This window comes from Podarcis vaucheri, assembly GCF_965113315.1.
Source record: "Podarcis vaucheri genome assembly, chromosome: 18".
NCBI lineage: Eukaryota > Metazoa > Chordata > Lepidosauria > Squamata > Lacertidae > Podarcis > Podarcis vaucheri.
This window is the reverse complement of record NC_138756.1, coordinates 12966756-12990862: the sequence shown is the minus strand read 5'-3', so window position 1 is coordinate 12990862 and position 24107 is coordinate 12966756. Positions and strand designations below refer to the sequence as shown.

General features: G+C 55.8%; 3 protein-coding genes across 8 annotated transcripts in view; 1 reads left to right on the top strand and 2 right to left on the bottom strand.

The window, feature by feature from the left end:
- The window catches only part of MYO9B (myosin IXB), a 37329-nt gene extending 28837 nt beyond the window's left edge, over nt 1-8492 (top strand). For 4 of the 6 annotated variants that reach the window (XM_082206942.1, XM_082206944.1, XM_082206941.1 and 1 more), the window contains 17 exons: nt 46-176; nt 744-898; nt 1242-1432; nt 1672-1770; nt 1973-2149; nt 2492-2533; nt 2705-2816; nt 2975-3048; nt 3201-3393; nt 3630-3758; nt 4136-4241; nt 4634-4765; nt 5210-5333; nt 6053-6100; nt 6979-7112; nt 7276-7415; nt 7794-8492. In XM_082206942.1, the coding sequence (XP_082063068.1) occupies nt 46-176; nt 744-898; nt 1242-1432; nt 1672-1770; nt 1973-2149; nt 2492-2533; nt 2705-2816; nt 2975-3048; nt 3201-3393; nt 3630-3758; nt 4136-4241; nt 4634-4765; nt 5210-5333; nt 6053-6100; nt 6979-7112; nt 7276-7414 (1986 nt within the window). In that variant the 3' untranslated portion in view covers nt 7415; nt 7794-8492. The remainder of the gene's footprint in view (nt 1-45; nt 177-743; nt 899-1241; nt 1433-1671; nt 1771-1972; nt 2150-2491; nt 2534-2704; nt 2817-2974; nt 3049-3200; nt 3394-3629; nt 3759-4135; nt 4242-4633; nt 4766-5209; nt 5334-6052; nt 6101-6978; nt 7113-7275; nt 7416-7793) is intronic. The other 2 variants (XM_082206939.1, XM_082206940.1) reach the window with 2 other exon arrangements.
- A 431-nt stretch (nt 8493-8923) lies between these two features.
- Nucleotides 8924-14024, bottom strand: ZNF414 (zinc finger protein 414). Its single transcript, XM_082206945.1, is given in 8 exon segments — nt 8924-9478; nt 9997-10155; nt 10853-11379; nt 11985-12090; nt 12300-12407; nt 12882-12980; nt 13232-13375; nt 13378-14024. Coding segments are annotated over 8 exon segments (1287 nt in total). The 5' UTR covers nt 13445-14024; the 3' UTR covers nt 8924-9401.
- Nucleotides 14025-16609: 2585 nt separating this feature from the next.
- LOC309523153 (uncharacterized protein) lies at nt 16610-22275 on the bottom strand (the record flags this gene model as incomplete). Its single annotated transcript, XM_082206912.1, has 4 exons — nt 16610-17798; nt 18841-18906; nt 20391-21919; nt 22130-22275. The coding sequence occupies 4 exons, from the start codon at nt 22273-22275 to the stop codon at nt 17719-17721; spliced, it is 1821 nt and encodes a 606-aa protein (XP_082063038.1). The 3' UTR covers nt 16610-17718.
- Between the last annotated feature and the right edge of the window lie 1832 nt (nt 22276-24107).

Sequence of the window (24107 nt, the reverse complement as noted above, 5' to 3'; positions counted from 1 at the left end):
TCTCACGAGCAGTTTGCTTCTTTCCATCTCGCACAACAACCTCAGAACCTGCTGGAAGGTGACCGGAGTGACAGGAAGCCTCTCTCACCCCCCAGGCAGACCCAGGAGTTGCTTCCTCCTTCCGCCCTGGACGCAGCCAGTCCCACAGCCACCGCCGGCCAGCAGGTGGACGGCAGGTATGTGCTCATGCTCTGCTTGTCCAGGCAGAAAACCCAAAGGGCTCTTTCAGGGTAGACATTGGCGCTGGAGAGGCCGCCCCCCTGGTGCTGTCCTAGTATCCCAGACCCACTCTGACAACTTGGCGGTTGTTCTACAAAGGGGGCTGCTCTGGTGCAAAATTCGTGGTTGGCAACGCTGCTCCTTCTTCACCTCCTGAGGGTCCCAGCCCTTGTTTTCTACAGGCCCAGGCATGCGTCCCCAAGTTTGGGCCTCGTGGGACAGAGTCGCCCCTGATCCTGAGAGTCATTGTGGGGTGGGGGGAAGTGTTCTTCTGCCTTAGCCCCCCCCCCCAGCCGGTTCCTATTAGCCCCACCTAGTTTAGCCAGGTGTATGATGATGATGGTGATGATTTATTATTATTTATACCCCGCCCATCTGCCAGCTGCTTTGAGCAGCTTGGAGGGAAAGGGGGGTTGCTGTGTGATGCTGGAAATAAAATCCCAAGCAGCGGCAGCTCCTTCTGGCTGGCAGGCCCTTTCATCCTGCCGCCACCCTCCTCCTCAAAGCCTCCTTTCCCCCATCAGGTCTGCCTTCAAGAGCCCCCTGTGGAAATTCTTTGGGCCGAAGCCAGAGAGGAAGAACCTCAAGGAGAGTCCCAACGTGTCGGACGAGGGCGAGAGTTTCCAGCTCCTGGCCTGCGTGCTTCCCATGGAGGGGCCAGCGCAGAGGGCGGCAGAAGGTGAGGTTTATGAGTAGTCGGGTATGTGGTCAGGAGAGAGAGAGAGAGAGGCAGGCAGAAGGGAAGAAGGGAGCCTTTCCTGGGTGGTTGATCTCCGGGTCTCGCAAGCATCTTGCCTCCTGTACAAAACATACAATTCACATTCGTTGCTCTGCCTACCTCTGCCTTGCCACCCACAGGCGGCCCTCGGAAGCTAGCCCAGGAGAGAATGTGGCCCTCATACCAACAAGCGTTTTCCCCTCCCCGACATAAGCTGAAGGCTTGTGCGTCTTCTCTGAGGGGGGTTATGGGCTGGCAGAGAAGAGCCTCCTTAAGCCCCGCCCTCTGCGTTTGTCCCCCGCAGCTCCTTCCGGGCCTCCGGACCACCCCCCTGGGGAGGAGCGCCAAGCCAAAGAAGGGGGCAAGGCGAAGAGAAGCCGCACCCTGAAGATCAGGAAAGTGAAGACAGCGCCCGAGAAGTGGCGTGCGCCGTTCCTGAGGGATATCACCAACGCCAACGAGCTGAAGTACTTGGACGAATTTCTTCTGAACAAGGTGAGAGTGGCCCAGCCCAGCCACAAGAGCTCAGGTTTTTTTGTTCTGGATTTCAGTTCATCTTAAAAAGCTGTCCGGATGCCTGAGATGGCTCCATCATTAAACAGAAGAATCAAAGTGACTTAACCAGATAGAGCACAAACAGATAAATCCAGATTTTATAGAGATTACAGAATGCACCTTCCTCTTCAGAGTATCAGCGATTAAATCCGTGTCTCTGCTTCCCCCGCACCTCCCAGATAAACGATCTCCATTCGCAAAAGTCCGCCATCGAGTGCTTGTTTTTCGAAGCCACCGAGAAGTTTCGTGGCAACATAAAGACGATGTACTCCACGCCTGTAAGTAGCACAGGGAGTGGGGACTTCGTGTCTAACATCCTGCTCCCACCTTTCCAGACTGAGGAAGCGCTTCCCCAGCAAATCAGAGGGGAAGCCCCTCTAGCCCAGAGCCCTGAGCGGCAGAGGCGGCTGCCGTTGTCGATCGGGCAACGTGCGGATGGCTGTTAAATGACTGAACTTGCAGCGCGGCCTCTTTCCGCAGAACGGGCAGATCCACGTCGGCTACCAAGACTTGATGGAGAACTACCAGCTGCTTGTGGTCAACATGGCGAAGCAGAGGGAGGAGAAGGAGGTCAAGCTGGTCCTCAACCTCTTCCAGTCCCTCCTTGACGAGTTCGCCCGCAGCTACGCCAAGAAGGAAGACCTGGGGCCAGCCAAGGTCTGTGGCGGCTCTTCCTTCCCTCGTGGGGCCAGCCAGACTTCCCAGGAGAGTTTTGTGGGTGTGGGTCATATGGATCGCTTAGGGATGGAGACCTGTGCCCAGAATATCCTCCCTCTGCCACAGGGGAGACCCCCACCCCTTCCTCCCCTTGGGGCTGTTTTTATTGTCCCCCTCAGCCAGTTTTGACTCTTGGCAGGCCGGATCCTGGGGTAAAAGGGTTGGGAGCTGCAATTCCCATCCTTCCTCCCCTAGCTGTGCCGACACTGAGGATGATGGGAAGAGAAAAGAGAGGGGGGAATGATATTTTTTCCTTCTCATTCTCCCCCCGACCCCCAACAGCAGAGCAAGGCTCAGAAGAAGAAGCGGAAACAGGAGCGCGTGGTGAGTGGCATTCCGCCAGTGCTCAGATTCGCTCGACCCTGGTGGCTTAAGTGGGAATAAGGGCCTAGCTCCCCGAGTCCCCATGCTCCTAAGCATGTTAAGAGCGCCGTTCCCTCCGGAGAGAAGCGGCGGAGCCATAACACCCCTTCCCTTTTCCCGTCCCGCTTGCAGATCGAAGAGCTGAACGGACACATGTTTGGGAGCTACCAGGTGAACATCCTGCAGTCGTGTGAGCAGTGCTGCTCCTACATCTGGCCCATGGAGAAGGCCTGTCTCTGCCGCAGTAAGTGCGGGGGGGGGCAGAGGGAGGGGCTCACGTCTTTGCCACCCGCCACCCTCCCTTTCCTTTTACATTTCCGGCACACCTTTGAGCTGGTTCTGCACGTTTTTGCCATTTTGCTGGGTGTCACATTCCGACGCTACGCCGTTTCTCTCCTCTAGTCTGCAAGCTGACTTGCCACAAGAAGTGCCTCTGCAAGATCCAGAGCGGATGCATGTCCTCAGCTGGAAAGAAGGTGGGCGACGCACACTCCCCCTGCCCAGGCCCCCCAGGGGTCCAAAACACTTGAAGGAAGCCTGGTTTAGAGTCCCTCTCTCTGCCTCTCTCTCTCACACACAAATATGCTGCCCCCCTTGGCTCACGCTCTGCCCCCTCTCCCATTCCCAGGGCGACCACGACCTGGAGCCCCGCCACTTTGGGGTGGGGGTCGGCGCCCTGACCAGCGAGAAGAACTCTGTCCCCGTCGTCATGGAGAAGCTGCTGGAGTATGTGGAGATGCACGGCCTCTACACGGAAGGCATCTACCGGAAGTCAGGCTCAGCCAACCGCATGCGGGAGCTAAGGCAGGCGCTCCAGGCGGGTAAGCGGCAGCAGGGCGGGGGTGTTTGCTTTCCCGGGGGGCTGTGCTGAGGAGGAGCGGTGGGAGCCTCCCCCTGCTCTGGATCCAGACCCTGAGTCTTCCCAGGAGCAGGAGGACAGTCCAGTGGTACCTTGGTTTACAAAGTGAATCCGTTCTGGAAGTCCCTTCTTAAACCAGAGCGTTCTTTTCTAATATCACCCACCTTCCCTCCTCCTTCTGTTTCTCCTCCTCCTCAGACCCAAACTCGGTGCGGTTGGAGAATTACCCCATCCACACCATCACCGGGATCTTCAAGCAGTGGCTGAGGGAGCTTCCCGACCCCCTCATGACCTTCGCCCAGTACCACGATTTCCTGCGGGCCGTGGGTGAGTTTCCGAGGGCCGGGCTGTGAGCCTGTGTGAGAGAAAGTGCCCCTCCATCCTTAAACCTTAATTCATTTCAGCAGAGTCCCTCCGTTTCATAAGCCATCCCTCCTTCGCTGGTGGCATTCCTTCTTCTGCATATAAAGTACTAGCGTACATAAATAAGTCAGCTTTTTTGGGACTCCTGTCCCCGTTACTCCTAGCAAAAAGGCTTCAGGTTTTTTTTAGGAATTATCTGTTTAGACCTCCTTTTCAATTGGCAGAACTTCCGTCTTCAGCTCTGAGCACCTCTTGTGGGTGGGCGGCAGCAGCGGGGGGCGAGGGGCTCCCTTCCCTGTGGGCCCCCATGCTCTGCTCTTACCTTCCCCCTCTCCCCACAGAGCTCCCGGGGAAACAGGAGCAGCTCTGCACCATCTACAGCGTCCTGGAGCAGCTCCCGCAGGCCCACCACGACACTCTGGAGCGACTGGTCTTCCACCTGGTCAAGTAAGGACACCGCACACCCCCCCCCCGTGTGTAGCCACAGCTCCACAGTATTTGCATGCGCATCTGAAATCCCGAGAGGGATGTCACTGACTTTGTGTTTGTCCTGCTTTTCGGACGATCCTTTTCCAAAGTCACTAATCATGGGTTTCTAAGCAGGAGAGGAGTCGCAGCGCCAGGCTTGCAGAACTCAAATAAGCAGGCACACAAGGAAAGAGGGAGGGGAGGGAGAAGGGCGAGGAGGGAGATGCGTTTCCAAGGTGACCTCTTAAGACAGCATTGTCCTCCCACTGGGGCCAGCAAAAGATGCTGGCAGCATCCCCAGGAACCGCCTGTCTGTCCTTTCTCTCTCTTTTCCAATGTGTAATTTCTCTCTCTTTCTCTCTGTGGCACAGGGTCGCCCTAGTGGAGGACTTCAACCGCATGTCTCCCAACGCCCTGGCCATCGTCTTTGCCCCTTGCCTCTTGCGCTGCCCTGACACCTCGGACCCCCTCACCAGCATGAAGGACGTCTCGAAAACCACCATGTGAGTGAGCCCAAGGGAAGCCCGGCCTGGGATTAGCGGGGCAGGTGGAGCAGCGCTCACAGACGCTTGTCAGGGGACCCCAAGAGTCCTCTCGCCTCCTTTGCTCCCACAAGGCCTTTCGTGAGCTGCTGCCCCACACGTAGAGACCCAGCCCCGCTCCTCCCCTACATGTGCTCCTGCGCTGGGAACTGGTTTCCTGTTTGTGACCCAGCTGCCTCCCTCCTGGAAGGGGGAGGATGAGCCAATGGAGCTTGGCTTGTGTGCCCCTTGCCTGTGACCACCCACCCACAGAGAAAATGCAGGGTCTCCTCTGCCCTCCCATGTACCCCTCCCCTCCCCTTCCTCTCCACCCACGCCGCCAGAGGTCTCTTGAGAGGGGGTTCTGCTCCCCGCCAGCCTCTCGCCCTCCCTCTCACTCTCCTCTCCCGACTGCTCTGCCCCCAGCTGCGTGGAGATGATCATCAAGGAGCAGATGCGGAAGTACAAGGTGAAGATGGACGAGATCTGCCAGCTGGAGGCTGCCGAGAGCATCGCCTTCCGGCGGCTCTCCTTGCTGCGGCAGAACTCGGTAAGCTGTGGGTTGCCCGGTGGGGTGGGGAAGTGGCCTGTGAAGGGTGAGCCGCTGCCAGTCTGAGCGGGCACGTCCGCTGGCCCCCTCCAGGAGTTCAGAACATCCAAAGAGCCCCCAGCAGAGTCAGGCCCAAATTTAGAAAAAGGAAACCCGGCCAAAAGCTTATTAAGATAACACACTTCCTAGTGTGACATCCATAGAAGAGACCCATTAAAATAAATGGATGTGACGAACTTGGCTCCATTCATGTCAGTGGGTTTACTCTGAGTGTAACTGATTGGGATACAACATGGATTGGTTGGATCAGGGCAGGTGTTCCCTGCTCTGCAGTACACCTTCGCCATGACTAGTTTTTCCTTGTGTTTTTATTGCTCCTTTTTGTAACTTGTTGTGCTCCTGTTTCAGTTCTCTGGGATTCAGATTGCAACAACAACATTGGGAGTAAACAAAGTAAGAATGTTTCTTTCATTCTCAATATCACATCTTTGTGTGTGCGTGTTGCAATTTGAATTCTGCGGGGAAAGAAACGAAAGGAGCCGCGGAAATAGATTTGGAAATCGCCCTGCGTCTAGCACAGCACCTTGCAATTGCTGCAGCAGGCAGGCCACCAAGACCACGCCGACAATTTTGCAATTGATTCAAGGAGAGTCCGGAAAGAAAGTGTGCGCCTCTGACGTGTTTGCGTGTGGCCATCGTCTCTTTCTCCCTTTTTCTAGCTATGGCCTGTAAAACTTGGGTTTTCCTCTCCCCGCAAGGGAGCGCCGGTAGGTAGACACTCTCTCAGTGCATGACAATTGGTGTGCGTCCCCCGCTTTCTCTTTGACGGCCACACAGCATGACCCCCAAAGCCAGAAAAGGCGACTTTTCAGAGCCCTTTTGTTTTTTAACCTGCACCGCATGCTGCGTGGCTGCACGTTTCCCGAGTTACAACGGTCGTGTCCAAATTGTGGTTTGTGGGGAGGTTGTAAAGCTATGCTTCTCTTTCAGAAAATAGAAACTGCTGCAAGTCTTCTCAGGGCTGCCTTGGAAGTCACCCCCACTCTTTCTTTCTTTTAAAAAAAGGATTTCACACTAACACCTGACGCTCTATTCATATATATATAGTCATATATATGTGCCTTTTATAATAATTAAAGTAGCATACGCTGGCTGGCTTGTGTCTGCTTGGTGGCAAGGGAAGAAGGTTCTTTGCACATGGGCAGAAGCAGCCTTTACCACTCTGTCGGGTGTGTGTCCCCCCCTCCCAATCTCACGGTGTATCAAAGCAAACATTCCTGGATACACAGGAAGCTTGGAGCAGGCTGTGAGGCTACGGAAACCTTTGGGGTTCTCCTCCCAGTTCAGCCTCCCCACAGCCCTGTGAGGGAGACCAAAGAGTGGCCCGTTTACCTGCGCTGCCCCCGAATCATCCTCCTCCTTCCTCCCCAGCGCCCTTTCCACACTGCACCGGTTGGTTTTGCCGCCTGGGAAAAGCCGGCGAGCGTCAAATTGCCCACCCAAAGGATGCTGCTTCGTGTCTCATTGCAACCCTGGAGGAGGCTTTTCGGTTGGACGGGCTTTGAAGGACCCTTTGCCTCCTTCCTGGCCCAGAAGAGACACCAGATTTTGCTATCTCTCACCCCCCCCCCCCAATTCCTTCCAGAGCAAAGGCTCCCCAGAGGCTGGGTCAGACGATGGCACTGCGGCGAAACTGGGCGCTATCCCGGAGGGAGAGGAGACGGACAACCGGGAGAAAGAGCTGTTGATCGAGAGGATCCAGTCGATCAAGGAGGAGAAGTGAGTGGCAGGCCTCCAAGGGGGGAGCGGAGGGGGGGGTTGGCTGGGAGTCAGAGGAGGAGTTTCCCTCCCAGCTGCCCTGGCATTTCAGGGACAGCGATTGCCGCAGCAATCTGGGCGTCCCACAAGATCTAGCCTGAGAGAGGGGAACTTTTTCCCACAGGGAAGACATCACCTACCGATTGCCAGAGCTGGACCAGAGGGGCTCCGACGAGGAGAATCTGGACTCGGAGACGTCAGCCAGCACCGAGAGCCTGCTGGAAGAGCGAGGGGGCCGCCCGGACCCCGACAGCCAGTATTAAGGTGCCCGATTCTGCTTTCCGGGGAACCTGCCTCGGACTGAGCCCACCCCCTTGGCCCAGCGCTGGCACCAGACGTCCGGAGGCAGGAGGAGCCCTTCCCATCACCAACATGGCGTTGCCCCGGGTTTGGAGCTGGGACGTTCCCTGACCGCCTCCCCTTCAAACAGGAGCACAATTCTGGTCCTCAGGCCTTCTGGTGCACCAGTGGTGTCCACGCTGGCTGGGATTTTAGGCAGGGGGCGTTCTCAGGCCCTGCCACCCAGACCCCCTCCAGCCACCCACTGGGCGGTGCTGTGCCACCCAGCCCCTCGTTTCTGAGATATTTCTTGGACAGCCCCGGCCGCTCACAGCCCCTTGTGTCCTCGTTCTCTCTTTGAAGGAAGCGGTGAGCCCCTTGCGCCCGGTGCCTCCCCCCACCTGCCAAAGACGCGGCCGGATCGCCAAGCACCCTGGTCTTCCCCGCCGGGGCAAGACTGCCCCTTCACCCCCTCTGCCTCCGGGCGGGAGCTGCCGCCTCCTCCTCCGCTGCTGCTGCTGTTGCTGCTCCTCCAGGAAGGGCTACTGCTGTGAACTGCCAAGCTCCAGCCGCTTCTCTGCAGCCCTGGACCCCCGGACCCGGGGTCTGGCTGGACATCTCCTCCACCCTCCTGGTTCTCTGGATCACCAGCAGGGCTCTGGAAAGCCTGGCTCCAGAGCTGCCCACAAGGAAAGTTCTCCTGGCCCTCTGCCTACGGAGGAGTCCCGTCCTGGGAAAAGGAGCTGGCGATTGTGAGCAGCCTGGGGAAACGGCCTTAGCACTTCTCCTCTTCCCCAGTCCATGGTGCCTTGCCCACCCTTTCTCCCGACCGACTCCGACTGGACCCCTCGGAGGGGAGTCGGGGGGCAGAGAGACGCCCCCCCTTTCCATTTCGCACCCCCTTCCTCCGTCCTGTCTGAGGACTTTCCAAGTGGTTTACAAGAACTGTTGGGTTTGTGTTTTGTTGTTGTTTTTGTAATAACGCTTTGAACAGAGACCAAAAAGAAGACGAGATGCATCGTTGTTCATATTAAAACCGTGCACTTTTTTGAGAGAGGAGAAGGGAGTCGGAGTCGTTCTTGGCAGCGGGACGGAGGCGGCTCCCTGACCGGCTCAGGGCTGGACTCTGGGAGTTGGCCAAGGCTGTGGGGGGCGCTTGTGGGCTCCCCCCTTCATCCCTGCAGGAGCAGAGAGCAGGGTGCTGCTCACTGCAGACCTCACTCCTCGCAGTCCCACACACCCCAAAATTCTGCTTGTGTTTCTGCTGGTGGAACTCGCCTTGAACCCTGAGCAGTTTCTCTCTCTGTGTGTGTGAGTAGAGGGGTGGGGAGGGTTGCTTAAATCTAACAAAACAGGTTTTTTAAAAAACAAAGAATGTTCCTTGCCCCCCCACCCGGCAAGAGGTAGGTGTATTTGTTTGCCCTTCTCACTGCCCCACCCCCTTGCAAACAGGGCTCAAAAGACACACCCCAAGACAAGAAGGCTCGCTCACGTTTTCTGTACAATTCCCATTTTATTTCTGGTTTTTTGTGTTTTTTTGCAAAAGCAGCAAATAGCCCGCTATAACAAACCTGAGCAAACCTGATCATCGGCTTTAGGGAAGGAGGGGCTGGAGGTGTCCTCACCAAGAGAATGGGGGGGGGGATGAGCATTTTGCCTTTAAAGCAAGAGAAACCTTTTTTTTGGGGGGGGGAGAAAAAAGAGGGAAGAAGAATGCACCGGAAAATGTTCTAGATTAAATTAATATCAATAATAATTAAATTTCAACCCCCTTCCCATCGAACACCATCCATTTGTGCGCACGCATTCTGTGGGGGGTTGGAGAGGGAAGACCTCCTGGGGGTGTCTGCACCCTCTACCCCTTTTTTGGGGGGTGGGGAGGAGCCAGGATTCCCCCACCATCCTTACTGCACCTTCAAAGGGGGGATGAAGATGGTGACAAAACGAGGGGGGGTCGGCACCGTGGAAGCCTCACAGCGGGGAGAAGAGGGTGTTCTCCACTTCCGGCGTCAGTCTGGGGTGGAACGAGGGGAGCCCCACCCCAAAGTCTGGTGGAGGAAAGAGGAAAATAGGGGGAAGCATCAGTTGTTGTTTCTAAGGGACATTCAAAATCCACCACAAAGCAAAATTTGTCCGTTGCAGAAACGCAGAACTGATCAAAACTGCAAAAAAAACCCAACAGATGGAGTCAAATCGCCTTGGCTAAACTGGGCGCTCCCCAGCTAGAGATGCTTGGACTACAATTCCCAATGAGCAGAGCCAGGTCAGTGAGAAGCCCCTCCGGGCGCTGCAAACTACAGTTCCCCTCACCTCCGCCTGATGGGAGTTGTAGCCCAACCTCCTCGGTGTCCGACATCCCAGCATTGGCCAAACTCGAGTAGACCCCTGGGCTCTGCTCTGAGGAGGATTTGGGGAAACCGGGCGCTGCCAAACTACAACTCCGGGGGCAACGGGAGCTGTGGTCCTGAGCGGAGGTCCCCCGCGCCTGCCAGGCAACCCAGCCACCTCCTGTGCCACCCCAGGTGCCGGGGACGAAGGGAAGGTCACCCGCCAGCCCCCCGCTCACCCATTTCTCCATCCAGGCGCCCGGGCGGGGAGGGGTTCTTGCGGTGGTCCTCGACGTGCTGGGTGACCTCCTCCCGCGACGCCGTCGAGTAGGAGCACTGCAGGCAGTTGTAGCGCCCCCGCGTGTGCTCCCACACGATGCGGCTGTTGGAGGAGTGCCCTGCGGGGGCGCAAAAGAGAGAAGGATCAGCCCCGGAGCAAAGGGACAAATACGCTTAAGAGGAGATGGAAACCTGCGCCAGCTTCCTAAATATCTGGGGAGGTTTCTCTCCAGGGTGGATTTGATTTAAATCAAATTGATTGATTTAAATCAGGGGTCAGCAAACTTTTTCAGCAGGGGCCTGGTCCACTGTCCCTCAGACCATGTGGGGGGGGGGGCAGAAAAAAAATGAATGAATTCCTATGCCCCACAAATAATCCAGAGATGCATTTGAAATAAAAGGACACATTCTTCTCATGTAATTGAGAAGGTGATTGGATTGGATCCGGCCTCGGGCCTTAGTTTCCCTGCCCATGGTTTAAGAACTGTGAAATAATACAGATTACATATATTTTGTTAGAACATTATGAGCCACGTGTTGCCTGTTATTGCTTAAAGCACTTTCTCTGCAGCATCTTGCCTGACTGCAGCTTCCGAATCGAGCGGAGCCTTACAGAGAGCGAAACATTTAAGGGCAGTTCCCAAACCTCTCGAGTATTCCCGCCCCCTGGTGCAGTCATGAGGACTAGAAACCTGGATTAGGGCCATCTCAAACCTGAGCAAATTGGGCACAATCGCTGGACTGGCAGACAGGTAACGATGGGGGGCAGAGAGACCCTCCTGGGGTGGCGAAGGGGGGGGGAGGTCTTCCGCTCACCCTGGCTTTTCTTCCAGACGGCGTTGGAGATGGGGAGTCCCTGTCCCGGCAGGAACGGCCGCAGGCGGCTCTGGACGGCGGCGGGAGGCAAGGCGTAGCTCCCCGGATGGACGTAAGGCAGGAAGGGTCCCGGGAGCGTGTGGGGGGCCGGCCCCGGAAACCTGGCCAGGGGCGGCGGGGGTCCAAAGAGGGAGGGCTCCAGCAGAGGGAAGGCGTGGGGCCCCGGGGGCAGGGCGGGCAAGGGCCCCAGGGGGCCGGCAGGGAGTGGGTCGGGGGCCGGCGGCGGCGCCTCCATCTCGCCGGGGAGGATGGCTTCCTTCCTGAGCTGCTGGATGACCGTCTGCAGTTTGGGGAGGACCTCCAGCAGCTTCCCGGGGGGCTCCTTTTCCGGGAGGGGCTTCTCCGGCGCCAGGGGCGGGGTGTAGGCAGCGGCAGCTGCACCGGCAGCGGTTCCAGCGGAGGAGCAACTGTGGAGGTGCTTGAAGAGGGACCGGTACGTCCGGAAACGCGTCATGCAGTTCTCGCACCTGGAGGGGGGGGACAGGTTGCAGGGGGTTGGGATGGAGGACCTCTGGAGGGCCCGTTCCCACACACTACACCCATCTCTTGATTCTGGAGGTTGGCGGCTCAATCCCAGCTGCTGCAAACAGGGAGGATTGAGAAACGGGTGTACGGGGGGGGGGGCTCCATCGCCCACGCCTTCGGGCAGCTCCTGACATCATCATCATTCTTATTATTACTACTATTTCATTGCCCATCTGGCTAAATTGCCCCAGCCACTCTGGGCGGCTTCCAAGACACACAAAATTAATAATAAAACTTCAAACATTAACAACAATCGGATCCTATATAAAAAGCCACAACGACTTTAAAATAAGCAACTTATACCAAATAAAGCTGTATGCAATCATGCATTAGAATCCCATAGTAAATGCTAAAATGAAACGTGAGCAAATAATTCATTAGGCAGTTTACATGTATTACAATAAAGACTCTTCTGTCATGGCTAGAAATAGCAAATCACAATGCATAAAATACCAGATAAAACCCCTGAGCTTTGGGAGTGGATTTACTTGGCCCCCTCTAGACCCTGCCCTTCATCATCATCATCCTCATCAGAATGAGGCCTTACTTGAAGTAGCGGTTGGGCTTGTAGTGGACCTTGATGTGTTCCATGAGAACTTGCATGTTGGGGAAAGATTCCAAGCAGCCCGGGGAGGAACAGCGGAAAATCTTCCCTGGGAGAAAGGAGAGGGAGCTGGGCTCATTCGTTCTACAAGCCCATTTCAATAGGCTTTCGGTCGTTACAATTTTTCTCTGTTTTATTTTCATTTTTAAAAAATGAAAATACTTTACACATGCCCCCCCCCCAATAGTTACTGGGGTGGAAAGAGTGAGGGAGCAAAGGCAGCTTGAGATCTCCCCCCCCCCCCACGGACGGACTTACCCTCCACCGACTGTGTGGGCCGATAATGAACTCGAATGTGATCCAGCAGCTCTTTCATGCTGCGGCAGGCCAGCCGGCAGCCGTCCCCAGAGCACTGGTAGCGTCTCCCTAGGGCGAGGCAAGAGAATTAGCCGAAGGGGGCTGGGCTGGATGGCCCCTGGGGGGCCCCTTCCCACAATACAATTCCATTATTCCACGATTCGAGAGGCCTTGGCAGCCCCGCCTGGAGCAGCTCACAGACCCGTGCCTCTCTTTTCCCTTTCTGTGAAATGGGAACAACCAACACACATCCTCTCTAGGGCAAAAGACACATCAGCCGAAAGGATCCATAGGAAACGGGGAATCCTGTCCGGCCGTCTTCCCCCCCCCCCCTGGATAATCTTCCAAGGGCCTCTTGGCAGTGGTGGGGGGCCGGAGGAAAACGTAGGCAAAGCTCTCAGCCTGGGGAAATGTGGGTGTTGTGCAGCAGAGCCGGGGAGGAGGGGCAAGGTTCTCGGCCCCACCTTTGGGGAGAAAGGAGAGGGGGCCACCCCCAAACTAGGTCCCGTGCGCCCCGTTCCTTAGCCCCGGCCTCCAGCTCACCTGGGGGTCTCCTCTTGGGCAGCCGCAGGTCCTGCCTCCGCCCCCCGCCGCTCGGCGTGGGGTGGCTGTGGGTCGCCGAAACCCCCGAATTGGCCGGGCCTAGGAAGAAGAGACGTCACTGGTGGCTCCCTCCGGGCTGGGGATTGCGGCAGGGCCCCTGCTGGGCTTGCGAAGGCCCCCCCCTCCAGCTCCACACCCCCCAGGCATCTCCGGGTAGAGATGGGAATCCCCCCCCCATGTGAATTGCTGCCAGGCTGTGAGCCACTTCCTTGAGCCTTCATGAGGACTAGAAAGTTGGCTTTGTGTTTTTTTGGGGGGGGGGATAGGCCTGATTTCCCTCCCCTACTCACCCCCCAAAGAGGCCACGGGAGAGGTCACCAGCGGCGGGGGCCCCTCTTCCTTCTCCGCTTTGCTCCTGGCGCGGCTGGGGGGGGACGTCCGAAGGTCTAGGGGTGCAAGTGGGGCATCAGGTGGCGGCGTCTTCTCCTGGCCGGAGGGGTGAAAGGGGGCAGCTGGTTATTATTATGATCCCAAATAGGAGAGGAAAGATTGCTTCTTTGCATTCTTGAACTGATTGAGAGTGAATTCCCCCCCCCCTTACAGTGAATTCATTACAGTCACAATATATTCCTTTATTTGGGTTTTTAAAAATTGGTTGTTGGGGTTTTTTAATCCACTTTTTGCAGCTCTTGCGGGGAAGCGGTGGTCAGATCAAATCATGAAGGGCAAAGCCATTATAAATTAGCATTGATGAACCATCTAAAGAGCGTTTCTGGGCTAAAGGGATATTTGAAGAAGTTGGGTTTGATTTTTGGACGCCAAGCAGACATCGGGGTTTTCTGGCTGACCTGATTTCCTCTTCAGACAGGCGGGGGGTTTGCTCTTGATCTTGGCCTCTTATTGGGGGGAAGAGACAATGCAAGCAAAATGATGGTGGTGATGACGAGCCCTTAGAGGATTGAAGGGAACATGCAACCCAAATCAGAATCTCCCTCTCAAAAGCCGGTTGTTTTGCAAAACTGCAGAAACAGGAACTCTTGGGCAGCGAATGAGAAGCCAAAATTTGTCTCAAAAAGCTGCTTTCGTTTTATTTTTCCCCTGGCAGCCTTCAAGCATCAACACTGATGTCCCCTAACCAACATGCAGGGCTTCTTTTTGACATTTGAATATATATAGAGAGTCCACCACAGCTTTGTAGGGTAAGGGCGTTCCAAAAGCCCCTTCGCTGGAGGAAGGCAAGCAAAGATTTGTAGGCCTTTTGTCTACAGAACATGCCCTGCGCTCAAATATTGCTGGCAGTTGTGTTCAGGCAAAATATTACCTTCTGTTACTACTGCTATTCTTCTTCTTATTACGAAAATTTATACACCGACCTTCAAACAAAAGTAAATAAACGAAAACAACAAAACAAGTTGGGAAGCTTTTAATATTTGATTATTGTATTTTAATATTTTGCTGGAAGCTGCCCAGAGCGGCTGGGGGAACCCAGCCAAATGAGTGGGGTATAAATAATAATAAATTAATGATGATGATGATGATGATGATCATTTATAGACCAACCTTCAAACAAAAGTAAATAGTTAAACCAAAACAATAATCCCACATGCACACCATATTTATAGCTGAAACACCCCAGTAAAAAGTTGTATAAACCGGCTGTTGAAATTCAGGCCAGAGCTGAGAGTCTCCGTGGTTAGCGCCCCTGCCTTGCGCAGTGAAGCCGCTCGGGGGGGGGGCATCTCTGAATTAAAACCAGCCCTTCCTCCCCACCCACGAACCCCCCTGGAAACCTGGGTTTATTCTGAGCGGGTGCTTGGCATGCAGAAGGCCCCGGGTTCGGGTCCTGGCCACGGCTGCCGGCCCGTGCAGACAGCATGGGCCTAGCACTGCAAGCCGGTTTGGGGTGTTGTGGGCGGCGACGTGCCCCTTTCCCTGCCCGGCTCCGCTCTCCCCCTGTGCACGTGTGAAGGGGCCCGACTCGCGTGTCTGGCTCTGGGCATTGTTGTTATGCAATCGCTGGGGCCCCTCCAGCAGGGGAGGGGCTTCAAAGGGGACCTTGCCAAGGGGGGGGGCAAAGAGCCTTACCATCTCGGGGGCCGGGGATCCCCCCCTCGGCTGCTCTCCGCTGCTCCTTCCCAGCTGCTCCTCCTCCTCCTCCTCCTGGCGCAGCATCCAAGGGGCCGAGCGGCTGCTGCTACCTTGTAGCCATCTTGACGCAAGTGTCGCGAGATCGGAAGTCCGGGGCGGGGAGGGAGGGGGGAGGGAAGGAGGGCGCCCCCAGTGGTCCCTGCCCAGAGCCACGTTTCTTCCCTTTTCTTCTCTCTCTCTCTCTCTCTCCCTTTATCTCTGTTTCTTTCTCTTTTCTTTTTATCTTCCCTCTTTCCTTCCTCCCCTTTCCTATCTCATTCTATTTCTCTTTTTATCTTCCTTCCTCTTTTCCTTCTCTTCCTCCCTGCCCTTTCCTTCTCTCTATTTTTTTATCTTCCTCCGTCCCCACTTTCCTTCTCTATCTTCCTTCCTCCATCCCTCCCTTCCCTCTCTATTTTTTTATCTTCCTACCTTCCTCCCCTTTGCTTCTCTCTCTTTCTCCCTCCCTCCCCTTTCCTTCTTTCTCTCTTTCTTTCTCTTTTTCCCTTTTCTCTTTTTCACTATCTTCCTTCCTTCATCCCTCCTTTCCCTATTTTTTTTATCTTCCTACCTTCCTCCCCTTTGCTTCTCTCTCTTCCTCCCTCCCCTTTCCTTCTTTCTCTCACTCTTTCTTTCTTTTTCCCTTCCTCCCTTTCCTTCTCTATTTCTTTTTATCTCCCTCCCTCCCCTTTCCTTCTTTCTATTTCATTCTCTTACCTTTTTACCTTCCTCCTTTCCTTTCCTTTCGTTTCCTTTCCCTTCCCTCTTTCTTTTTACACTCCTTTCTTCCTCCCTCCCCTTCTCTCTTTTGGGTCCCAATAGGAATCTTTCAGGCATTCCACAAAAAGGGCTTTTATGGCTTGAGAATACAGGGAAGCTCTGTTTAAAATAGCTTTTGTTAAGAAACCAGAAGGCTTTTTTTATTAGGAATTACATGTACCGACATCTCAAAGGAGCAGAAGAGACTTTTCATGTATGGAACAACGGCCGGCCGGATGTTATCAGCCCAGAACTGGAAAGAAAATAAAAGTCCCTACCAGAGAATAATGGCAACTCAAGATGATAGACTATGCCAAGATGGCAAAACTCACTGGAAAACTCAAGAGACAAAGAGGATAAAAACTTTATAAAATAATTTATAAGGTTTTTAGGAGACCACTGAAAGCAGATGGAAACAAGAGCAGGATTTTGACTCTCTTGTAGTGCCAAAATTATTGCGGATAATATGGCCTGATACAAAAATTGGCGTCTGGATGAATATGCAGTTTTAGATGCTTAAAATGGGACCCCACGGAGAGGAAGAGGAGATGGGGAGAATCTCTTTTATACCGATTTGTTTTTGCAGTTTGCGTTTGTATATATTTTGCATTTGTAAAACCAAGAAGAATTTATTTCAAAACAGAAAGAAAAAGAAAATACAGGGACAGGCAGGCCAATTCCAGGCAAGACGCTTAACCGTTTCGTAGGCAAACGCCCCCTGTGCCCCTCATCCTTCTTCCAACATCCCAAAACGACAGCCATGATTCCAATGTGATTCTATTTTAATGGGGGGGGGCGTGTTTCCTGGTGCGATGGGGAAGCATTAAACAAAAAGACACGGCTTGTGAAGACAAAAGAACATTTATTCAATTAGAGAAGGTCCCCAGAAACAGACTTCCAAGGTCTTGCTCCAGTCCCGATCGCCGCTTCGGCTGCAAACCGATAAGGGATCGGTCGGTTCCCCGGGACTCTCTTTGCAGGAATCCATCAAACTGTCCTTCAGGGAACAGAGCAAACGTGGTCCTCTTAACCTGGGGGGGGGGGTGTCTCCTCTCGGACCTCAGCCGTCGGGATGCGGTTTCTTCAGCCAAGCAGCCGATTTTGGGTGGAGGAGGAAAAAAAGAGAGTCCGCCAGAGATCCAACACGGGAAAACCATCGGCCAAAAAAGAAAAAAGTCCCATGGGTCTGTTTCCTGCCCCCAGGTGAAAACTTTTTTTTGAGGGGGGAAGTAGGCAAAAAAATATATGAGCCCAGCTGGAACTCCCTGCCACAAGATGCCTCCATCAGGAAACAAAAATGCAGGAAAGCCCAAGAGTTGAAAAGGCTGCCCCCTCCTGTTATGAGGCAAAAGGCCTTTAAAAGGGAGGGGTCTGGGTTTTCCTGCTGCCAGCAAGCACCCCCCCCCCGCAAAAAACCACAGAAAATATTCAACAACAAAAAAATCAAGTTCAAACAGAAACAGTTTTGAACCATTGGGAGAAAAAACTCTTCTTGTAATGGAAGGAAGCTATGTCTTCTCTGAAAACCAAGAGGCCTTTCACACAAAAGGGGGGGGCTTGCAATAAAACGCCCCTGCTTGAGCTTGCTGCAGACAGTCTTGCTGCAGAGTCAAGAGAGGATTGGAAGAGTCGTGTTTAAAAGTGTTGTCTTCTTGGCTCCATTCTGCCCTGTGGCCCCCCAACTGCTCAATGGTGGCCCTGCTTGGCTCACCAAGGGACAGACTCTTGAGCAGGCAGGGGGGGCAAGAGTGGGGGGGTCTCTTCCGTCGAGAGGAACGGTCCGTTTCCGGCTTCCTGGCCTCTCTGCTGCCCCTCTCTGCTGCAAAAATAGTTCCCTCTGCCCCTGGTAAGTTCCTTCTGGGGCTCTGTGGGGCCAGTTAAGCCCCTGAGAAAGGGGGGCGGGTTGGCAAGCGGGCACCATTGGTTTTTCCGCCGCCCCGTCCCCGACCGATCAGGAACCGAGGTTGGACCAGTTCAGCGCATGGTCCTGCTGGGTCTCAGGCAGGGAGCTATCTGTGCCGGCCCAGATACCTAGAATAACAGAATCACAGAGCTGTAGAGGGTGAAGGGGCACCAGCGGTCATCTAGCCCAGCCCCTGGCAGAGAGCCCCCCAACCTCTGCCTAAAACCCGGCAGCAAAGGAGAGTCGGCCACCCCCAAACCTGGGATTGAACCCCCAGACTTTGTGTGGCCAAATCACGAACTCCACCGCCACTGAGCTATCCCTGATTGGCGTTCGAAATTCACCATGGGCATTTTGCCGCCTGCGATAGTCATCTGGGGATTCCCGGATCTGGACTGCTTTCACACGCTAACACCCAGATCCTGTAGAAATTTATCAGTTAGATTTTGAATTTCTGGAACCAAAATGCTTTTTCTGGGCAGCCTGAGCAGGAGCGGCGAATAGCGTTAGAGCGCATTGTTGCCTTCGCTTCCCCTTGCTCACCGTTGTGAAGAATATTCCTACGTTATTCATGGTCTGCGTCACCATTAAGAAAAAGAAGTACGGAAAAAGGAAAAAGGTCAAGGACCCTGGACGGTTAAGTCCAGTCCAAGGTAACTTTGGGGTTGCGGTGCTCATCTCGCTTTCAGGCCGAGGGATCTGGCCTTTGTCCGCAGAGAACTTTCCGGGTCATGTGGCCAGCAGGACTAAGCTGCTTCTGGCGCAACAGGACACCGTGACAGAAACCAGCGCATGGAAACACCGTTTACCTTCCCAACGCCGCAGTTTTATCTACTTGCGCTGGTGTGCTTCCGAACTGCTAGGCTGGCAGAATCTGGGACAGAGCAATGGGAGCTCACCCCGTCATTGCGGGGATTCGAACCACTGACCTTACGATTGGCAAGCCCAAGAGGCTCAGTGGTTAGACCACAGCACAATGTTTAACTGAATCAGTCAGTGCCAGCCCATCATTTGAAAATTAAGACTTCAGAGCCATCTGGCATAAAAAAAAGCAACTGCAAGTTCCGTTTTGGCAACTTGGTTTAAGGAGCCATTTGGTGCTTCGTTTATACATCTCAGCTCCTAGCACCGAATATAAGATGGTGATCATTTGTGCGGGTTAGAGCTCACCTTGTGAGACGGTGTCCGTCTGCTGGAACTCCTCCTTGAAGCAAAGCATTCCACCACCTTGAGTTCCTTGGCGAAAAAGGTTGGGTAGAGATGTAAATAATAATAATAATAATAATTAATGGTAGGTAAAAGGTAAAGGACCCAGTCCAAGGCAACTCTGTGTTCGCGGCGCTCACCTCTGCTTTCAGGCCAAGGGAGCCGGCCTTTGTCCGCAGACAGCTTTTTCCAGGACGTGGCCAGCAGGACTAAACCACTTCTGGCACAACAGGACACCGTGATGGAAACCAGAGCGCACGGAAATGCTGTTTACCTTCCCGCCGCAGCGGTACCTATTTATCTACTTGCACTGGTATGCTTTCGAACTGCTAGGTTGGCAGGAGCTGGGACTGAGCAACGGGAGCTCAGCCCATCGCAGGGATTCAGCAAGCTCAAGAGGCTCAGTGGTTTAGACCACAGCGCCACCTGCGTCCCTTAATAATACGGCTTGGAATTTGATTCCAGGAAAGACCCTGTTTTGGGCTTCTTGATAACCGAGGAGATACTTGTCTCCCCAAAGCTGTGGGGCAGAAAAATAAAGTTCCCCAGGCTGTTCAACGGGAGGCAACATGCCCCTTCCTCTCTGAAAAAATTAAAAACAGCTGGTCCTCTCAGCGGCCAGCTAAGCCACCTGTGGAAGAAGGCTTAGCAACGAACAAGGACCGCCATGGAACGGGCCACAGGGCTCAGTGCCTTTGGCTACTGCTAGCCAAGGCGTCTTAAAGAAAGGAGCCCCAGCTGCTCTGGGGTGAGGGAGGCCTACTGGAAATCCACAGAGCTCTTCCACACAGCTGGCACGCTCTTCTTCGGTTCCTGTCAAAGAAGGGTTTTCAGCCCTTCTGGGCTGGTGCTATTCGGCGTTTAAAAGGTAAAAGCAAAGGATCCCTGGACGGTTAAGTCCAGTCTAAGGCGGCTATGGGATTGCGGCCCTCGTCTCACTTTCAGGCCGAGGAAGCCGGTGTTTGTCCACAGACAGCTTTCCGGGTCGTGTGGCCAGCAGAACTAAACTGCTTCTGGTGCATGGCGGAAACCAGAGCGCATGGAAACACCGTTTACCTTCCCACCAGAGCAGTACCTCTTTATCTACTTGCCCTGGCATGCTTTCGACCTGGAATGTTGGCAGGAGTTGGGGCAGAGCAACAGGAGCTCACCCTGTCACGGGGTTTTGAACCGCCAACCTTCCAATCGGCAAGCCCAAGAGGCTCAGTGGGTCAGGCCCCTGCGCCACCCTACTAAAATGTGTCTCTGCTCCCAGCATTTCCCTCCTGCCGGGTCTCCAGGGTGTTGGAAGTTGTAGCCCAACCACATCCGGGGAGACTTGGAGGCTGACGGACACGTGCTAAACAGCTAAAAGGCCACGCAACTTTGGAGCTGCCCAGGGCATCCCCAAGCTGGCGCCCCCCAACCTTTGGAACCCTGGTTGGCCCCGAGGCGCAGCCCAAAATGTCGGGCGAGGGTGGGCACCGGCTTGGCCTTGGCCACCAGCGTTAGAGTGCGGGCAAAGGCGGCCTTACCTGCGCCTTGGGGCGGCTGGCCGCTGTACACCTTGCTCTTCCGGCGCTGAGTGCGGGTCCGCTTGTAGGTGGTGTTGTTCTGGATGAGCTGGGGGAACCGGGCAAGCAGCTCCTTCAGGAGCTGGACTTTGTCCTCGCCAAAGAGCATCCCGTTGCAGCTGCGGCTGGTCATCTTGGAGCAGATGGACTGCAGGCGGGGGTTGATGGCGCGCAGGACCTTGACGCGGCGGTGGAGGGTCAGCCGGGCGCTCAGGCTGCCCAGGAGGCGGAGGAGGCGCTGGGCCGACTCCCGCAACTCCAGGGGGTCCACGGGCACCCGCTTCTCCAGGGCCTCTTCGGCCATCTCGTAGACGCTCATGGCCGGGGCCAGCGTGTCCAGAACCTCGTCCTGCAGCCAGCCCAGCTTCCGGGCTTCAACCAGCTCCGCCCTCTGCTGCGGCGCAACGCCCAGGCTGGCAATGTCGGCGTTGAGGGCGGGCGTCTCGTGGCTCCTGTCGGGCAAGGTGGGGCGTGGGCAGAAGGACATGAGTCGCCTCCTCTGGCGGAGGCTCAGGCAGGTGCGGCACGACCTGGTCCAGTACTCCACCACCTCCTGGCACGGCGTCCACTCCTGCGGGACGGGGCGGGCGCCGTCCGAGCCTGCTGCCACGCCGTCCTCTCCGGCAGCGCCCCACCCCACCTCCTCCTCCATCTCGGGGGTCCCCTCCTCGGTTCCGTCGGCCGCCCACCCGCTCTGGAAACTGGCAGAGCTGCCCCAGGCGTCGGGGTCTCCGCTCTGGCTGTGCTGCCAGTCGGACCTTGCGGGGCTTCCGCCCCTGGCGAGGGTGGCGGGTTGGTCCTTGGCCCAGTCGGGGTTCCTCCACTGGTCCCCGCCCTCCTCCCAAGCCAGCCGCTCCAGGCTGCCCAAAACGCCCCCGTGCTCCGAGCCGCCCCAGGGTGCCTGGTCCCGGGCTCCCTCCTCAGCCTGCCTCCCGCGCCCCCTTTCCTCTCGGCCGGGGCTCTCCCCGTGCCTCCTCTCGGCCTCGCCCCACCAGCTCCCACCCCGAGGGGGGCTGGCGGGGGAGCGGACCCCGTGCCTGGCCGACTCCCACTCCCCCCAGCCCCGCGGCCTGTGGGGGGGCCCCTGCTCCGGGCTGCTCTGCCTTGGCGGCGTCAGCAGCACCCGCGTCCCCGCTTCCCGCGTGGGGCTGCCCCCCCAGTGGGATTTCCGGGGGGCCTTGGCCGGAGGCGGCTCCTCCCACGAGGGGGGCTCCCTCTCCCGGCTGCCCCACCGGCTCCTCCGGCTAAAGGGGTCCTCCTCCTGCTCCCGCTGGGGGGGCTCTTCTTCCTCCTTGGGGGGGCTCCCTCCCTCCCAGGGATCCCAGCCCCTCCCCCCTCTGCGAGGACCCCTCCCCCTCCAGGGCTCTTCTTCCTCCTCCTCCTTGGGGGGGCTCTCTCCCCCCCACGGATCCCGGCCCCTCCCCCTCCACGACTCTTCCTCCTCCTTGGGGGGGCTCCCTGCCCCCCACGAATCCCGGCCCCTCCCCCCTCTGCGAAAGCCCCGCCCCCCTCGGCGAGAACCCCTCCAGTGTTTCTCTCCCTCCTCCTCCTCCTCCTCGGGGGGGCTCCCTCCCCCCCACCGATCCCGCCCCCTCCCCCCTCGGCGAGGCCCCCTCCCCCTCCAGGGCCCCCCCCAGCTGGGGGGCTCCTCGCGGGCCCCCCAGAAACCCCGCCCCTTGCCCCTCCCCCGCGGCGCCGGCCTCTCCGACTCCCAGCAGGCCCGCGGCGGCGGCGGCAGCTCCCAGTCCCACTCGGCGTCCCCCCAGCCCCACGGGTCGTAGGCGTGCGGCTCCGGGGAGCGCCGCGTCCCCTTGGGCAGCTTCCTCGCCTTGAACGAGTCGGCCATGGCTGCTGAAGAAGAAGAAGGAACCCCGCCGGGGGAAGGCTTTGAGCAGCGGACCGGAAGCCCCGCCGGGCAGCACTTCCTGGTTGCCGCGGCAACCGCCTGGCGCGGCCGGAAACGCGGGTCCCGGAAGGGGAGGGGGAAGAGGCGTTGAGAGAGCCGGCTAGAGCGTCGCGGCTCCTGGAAGGGGGGAAAGAGCGAATTGGCTAGAGCGTCGCGGCTGCTGGAAAAAGGGGATTTGGCAGAAGAAATCCAGATAACCAACTTTTTTATATATATAAAAAAATGGAAAGATAAATTGCCAACAGACAAAAACACTGGCAGGATAGTTGTCAAGACCTGCAGTTTTAGAGGAGTCTATATTTAAAGCAGACTAACAAAGGAGGAAATGAAATGAATTCGGATACGCAGAAGATCTTTTTATAAATTTAAGGAACCGCAGAAAGGGGGAATGAAGTCAATTTTTTGAAACTAAAAAAAAATGAAATTTAATGAATTTTTTTAAAAAATGAAATAAAGAAATGAATGAAGAGAGGCGGAGGGGTGTTCTGCCAGGGGAGCCTTGCCTGCGGGTTGGGCTAGATGACCCTTGGAACCCTTTCCAACCCTACAGCTTCTATCAGAGTCAGAGGAGCTTTTGGAACCGGGGAGGGGAAGGATCAGAGCAGCCCCAGCACGGCAGCCCTCCTCCCCCTCCTCCCAAGGGGGCAGAGGGACTGTCATCGCCGCCATCATAAAGGGGGACTCAAGGGAGGGCTGGGCGGGGGGGGGGGTTTCCCCTGCCCCAGACGCCCAGAGGAGGGGGATGAGTTGGAGGCGCTGTGCTTGAGGAGAGGGGCAGCCCCCTGGATGTTTTGGGAAACAGTGAAGTGGGTCGCTGGCTGGGGAGGTAGGTGAGGATTATTAAAATCTGGCTGGTTGATAGGAATTTAATTAATGAATTATTATTATTATTATTATTATTATTGCATACTTCGGATTGTGATCAAGATGTTTTCGGACGCAGTGAAGTGGTTCGCTGGCTGGGGAGGTAGATGAGAGGCTGAACATTTCTTTCTTTTAATTCAAATTAACTTTACTATTGAAGAATGGATGCTTTTGAATTCTGGTGCTGGAGGAGACTCTTGAGAGTCCCATGGACTGCAAGAAGATCCAACCTCTCCATTCGGAAGGAAATCAGCCCTGAGTGCTCACTGGAAGGACAGATCCTGAAGCTGAGGCTCCAAGACTTTGGCCACCTCATGAGAAGAGAAGACTCCCTGGAAAAGACCTTGATGTTGGGAAAGATGGAGGGCACAAGGAGAAGGGGACGACGGAGGACGAGATGGTGGGACAGTATTCTTGAAGCTACCAGCATGAGTTTAACCAAACTGCGGGAGGCAGTGGAAGGCAGGAGGGCCTGGCGTGCTCTGGTCCAGGGGGTCACAAAGAGGCGGACACCACTAAATGAGTCAACAACAACAACTTTATTAAACGTCAATTAAACTCCATTTACGAATTTCTAATAACACAGTTTTTGGGGGTTCGGTACTATTAGTCTTTATCATAAGGACTAGCAGCATTAATAACTAAGGCTTGACTCCTGTAATTTGCTCTACGCGGGGCTGCCCTTGAAGCTGTCCCAGAAACTCCAGCGGGTGCAGAATGCTGCAGCGAGGCTCCTCACGGGGTCTCTGCCATGGGAGCAGATTCACCCAGTGCTTTTCCAGCCGCACTGGCTCCCAGTGGAGGACAGGGTCAGATTTTGACCTTTCAAGCCCTTCACGGCCTCGGACCCTCGTACCTACGGGGCCGCCTCTCCCGGTCTGCCCCACGGAGAGCCTCAAGGTCCATAA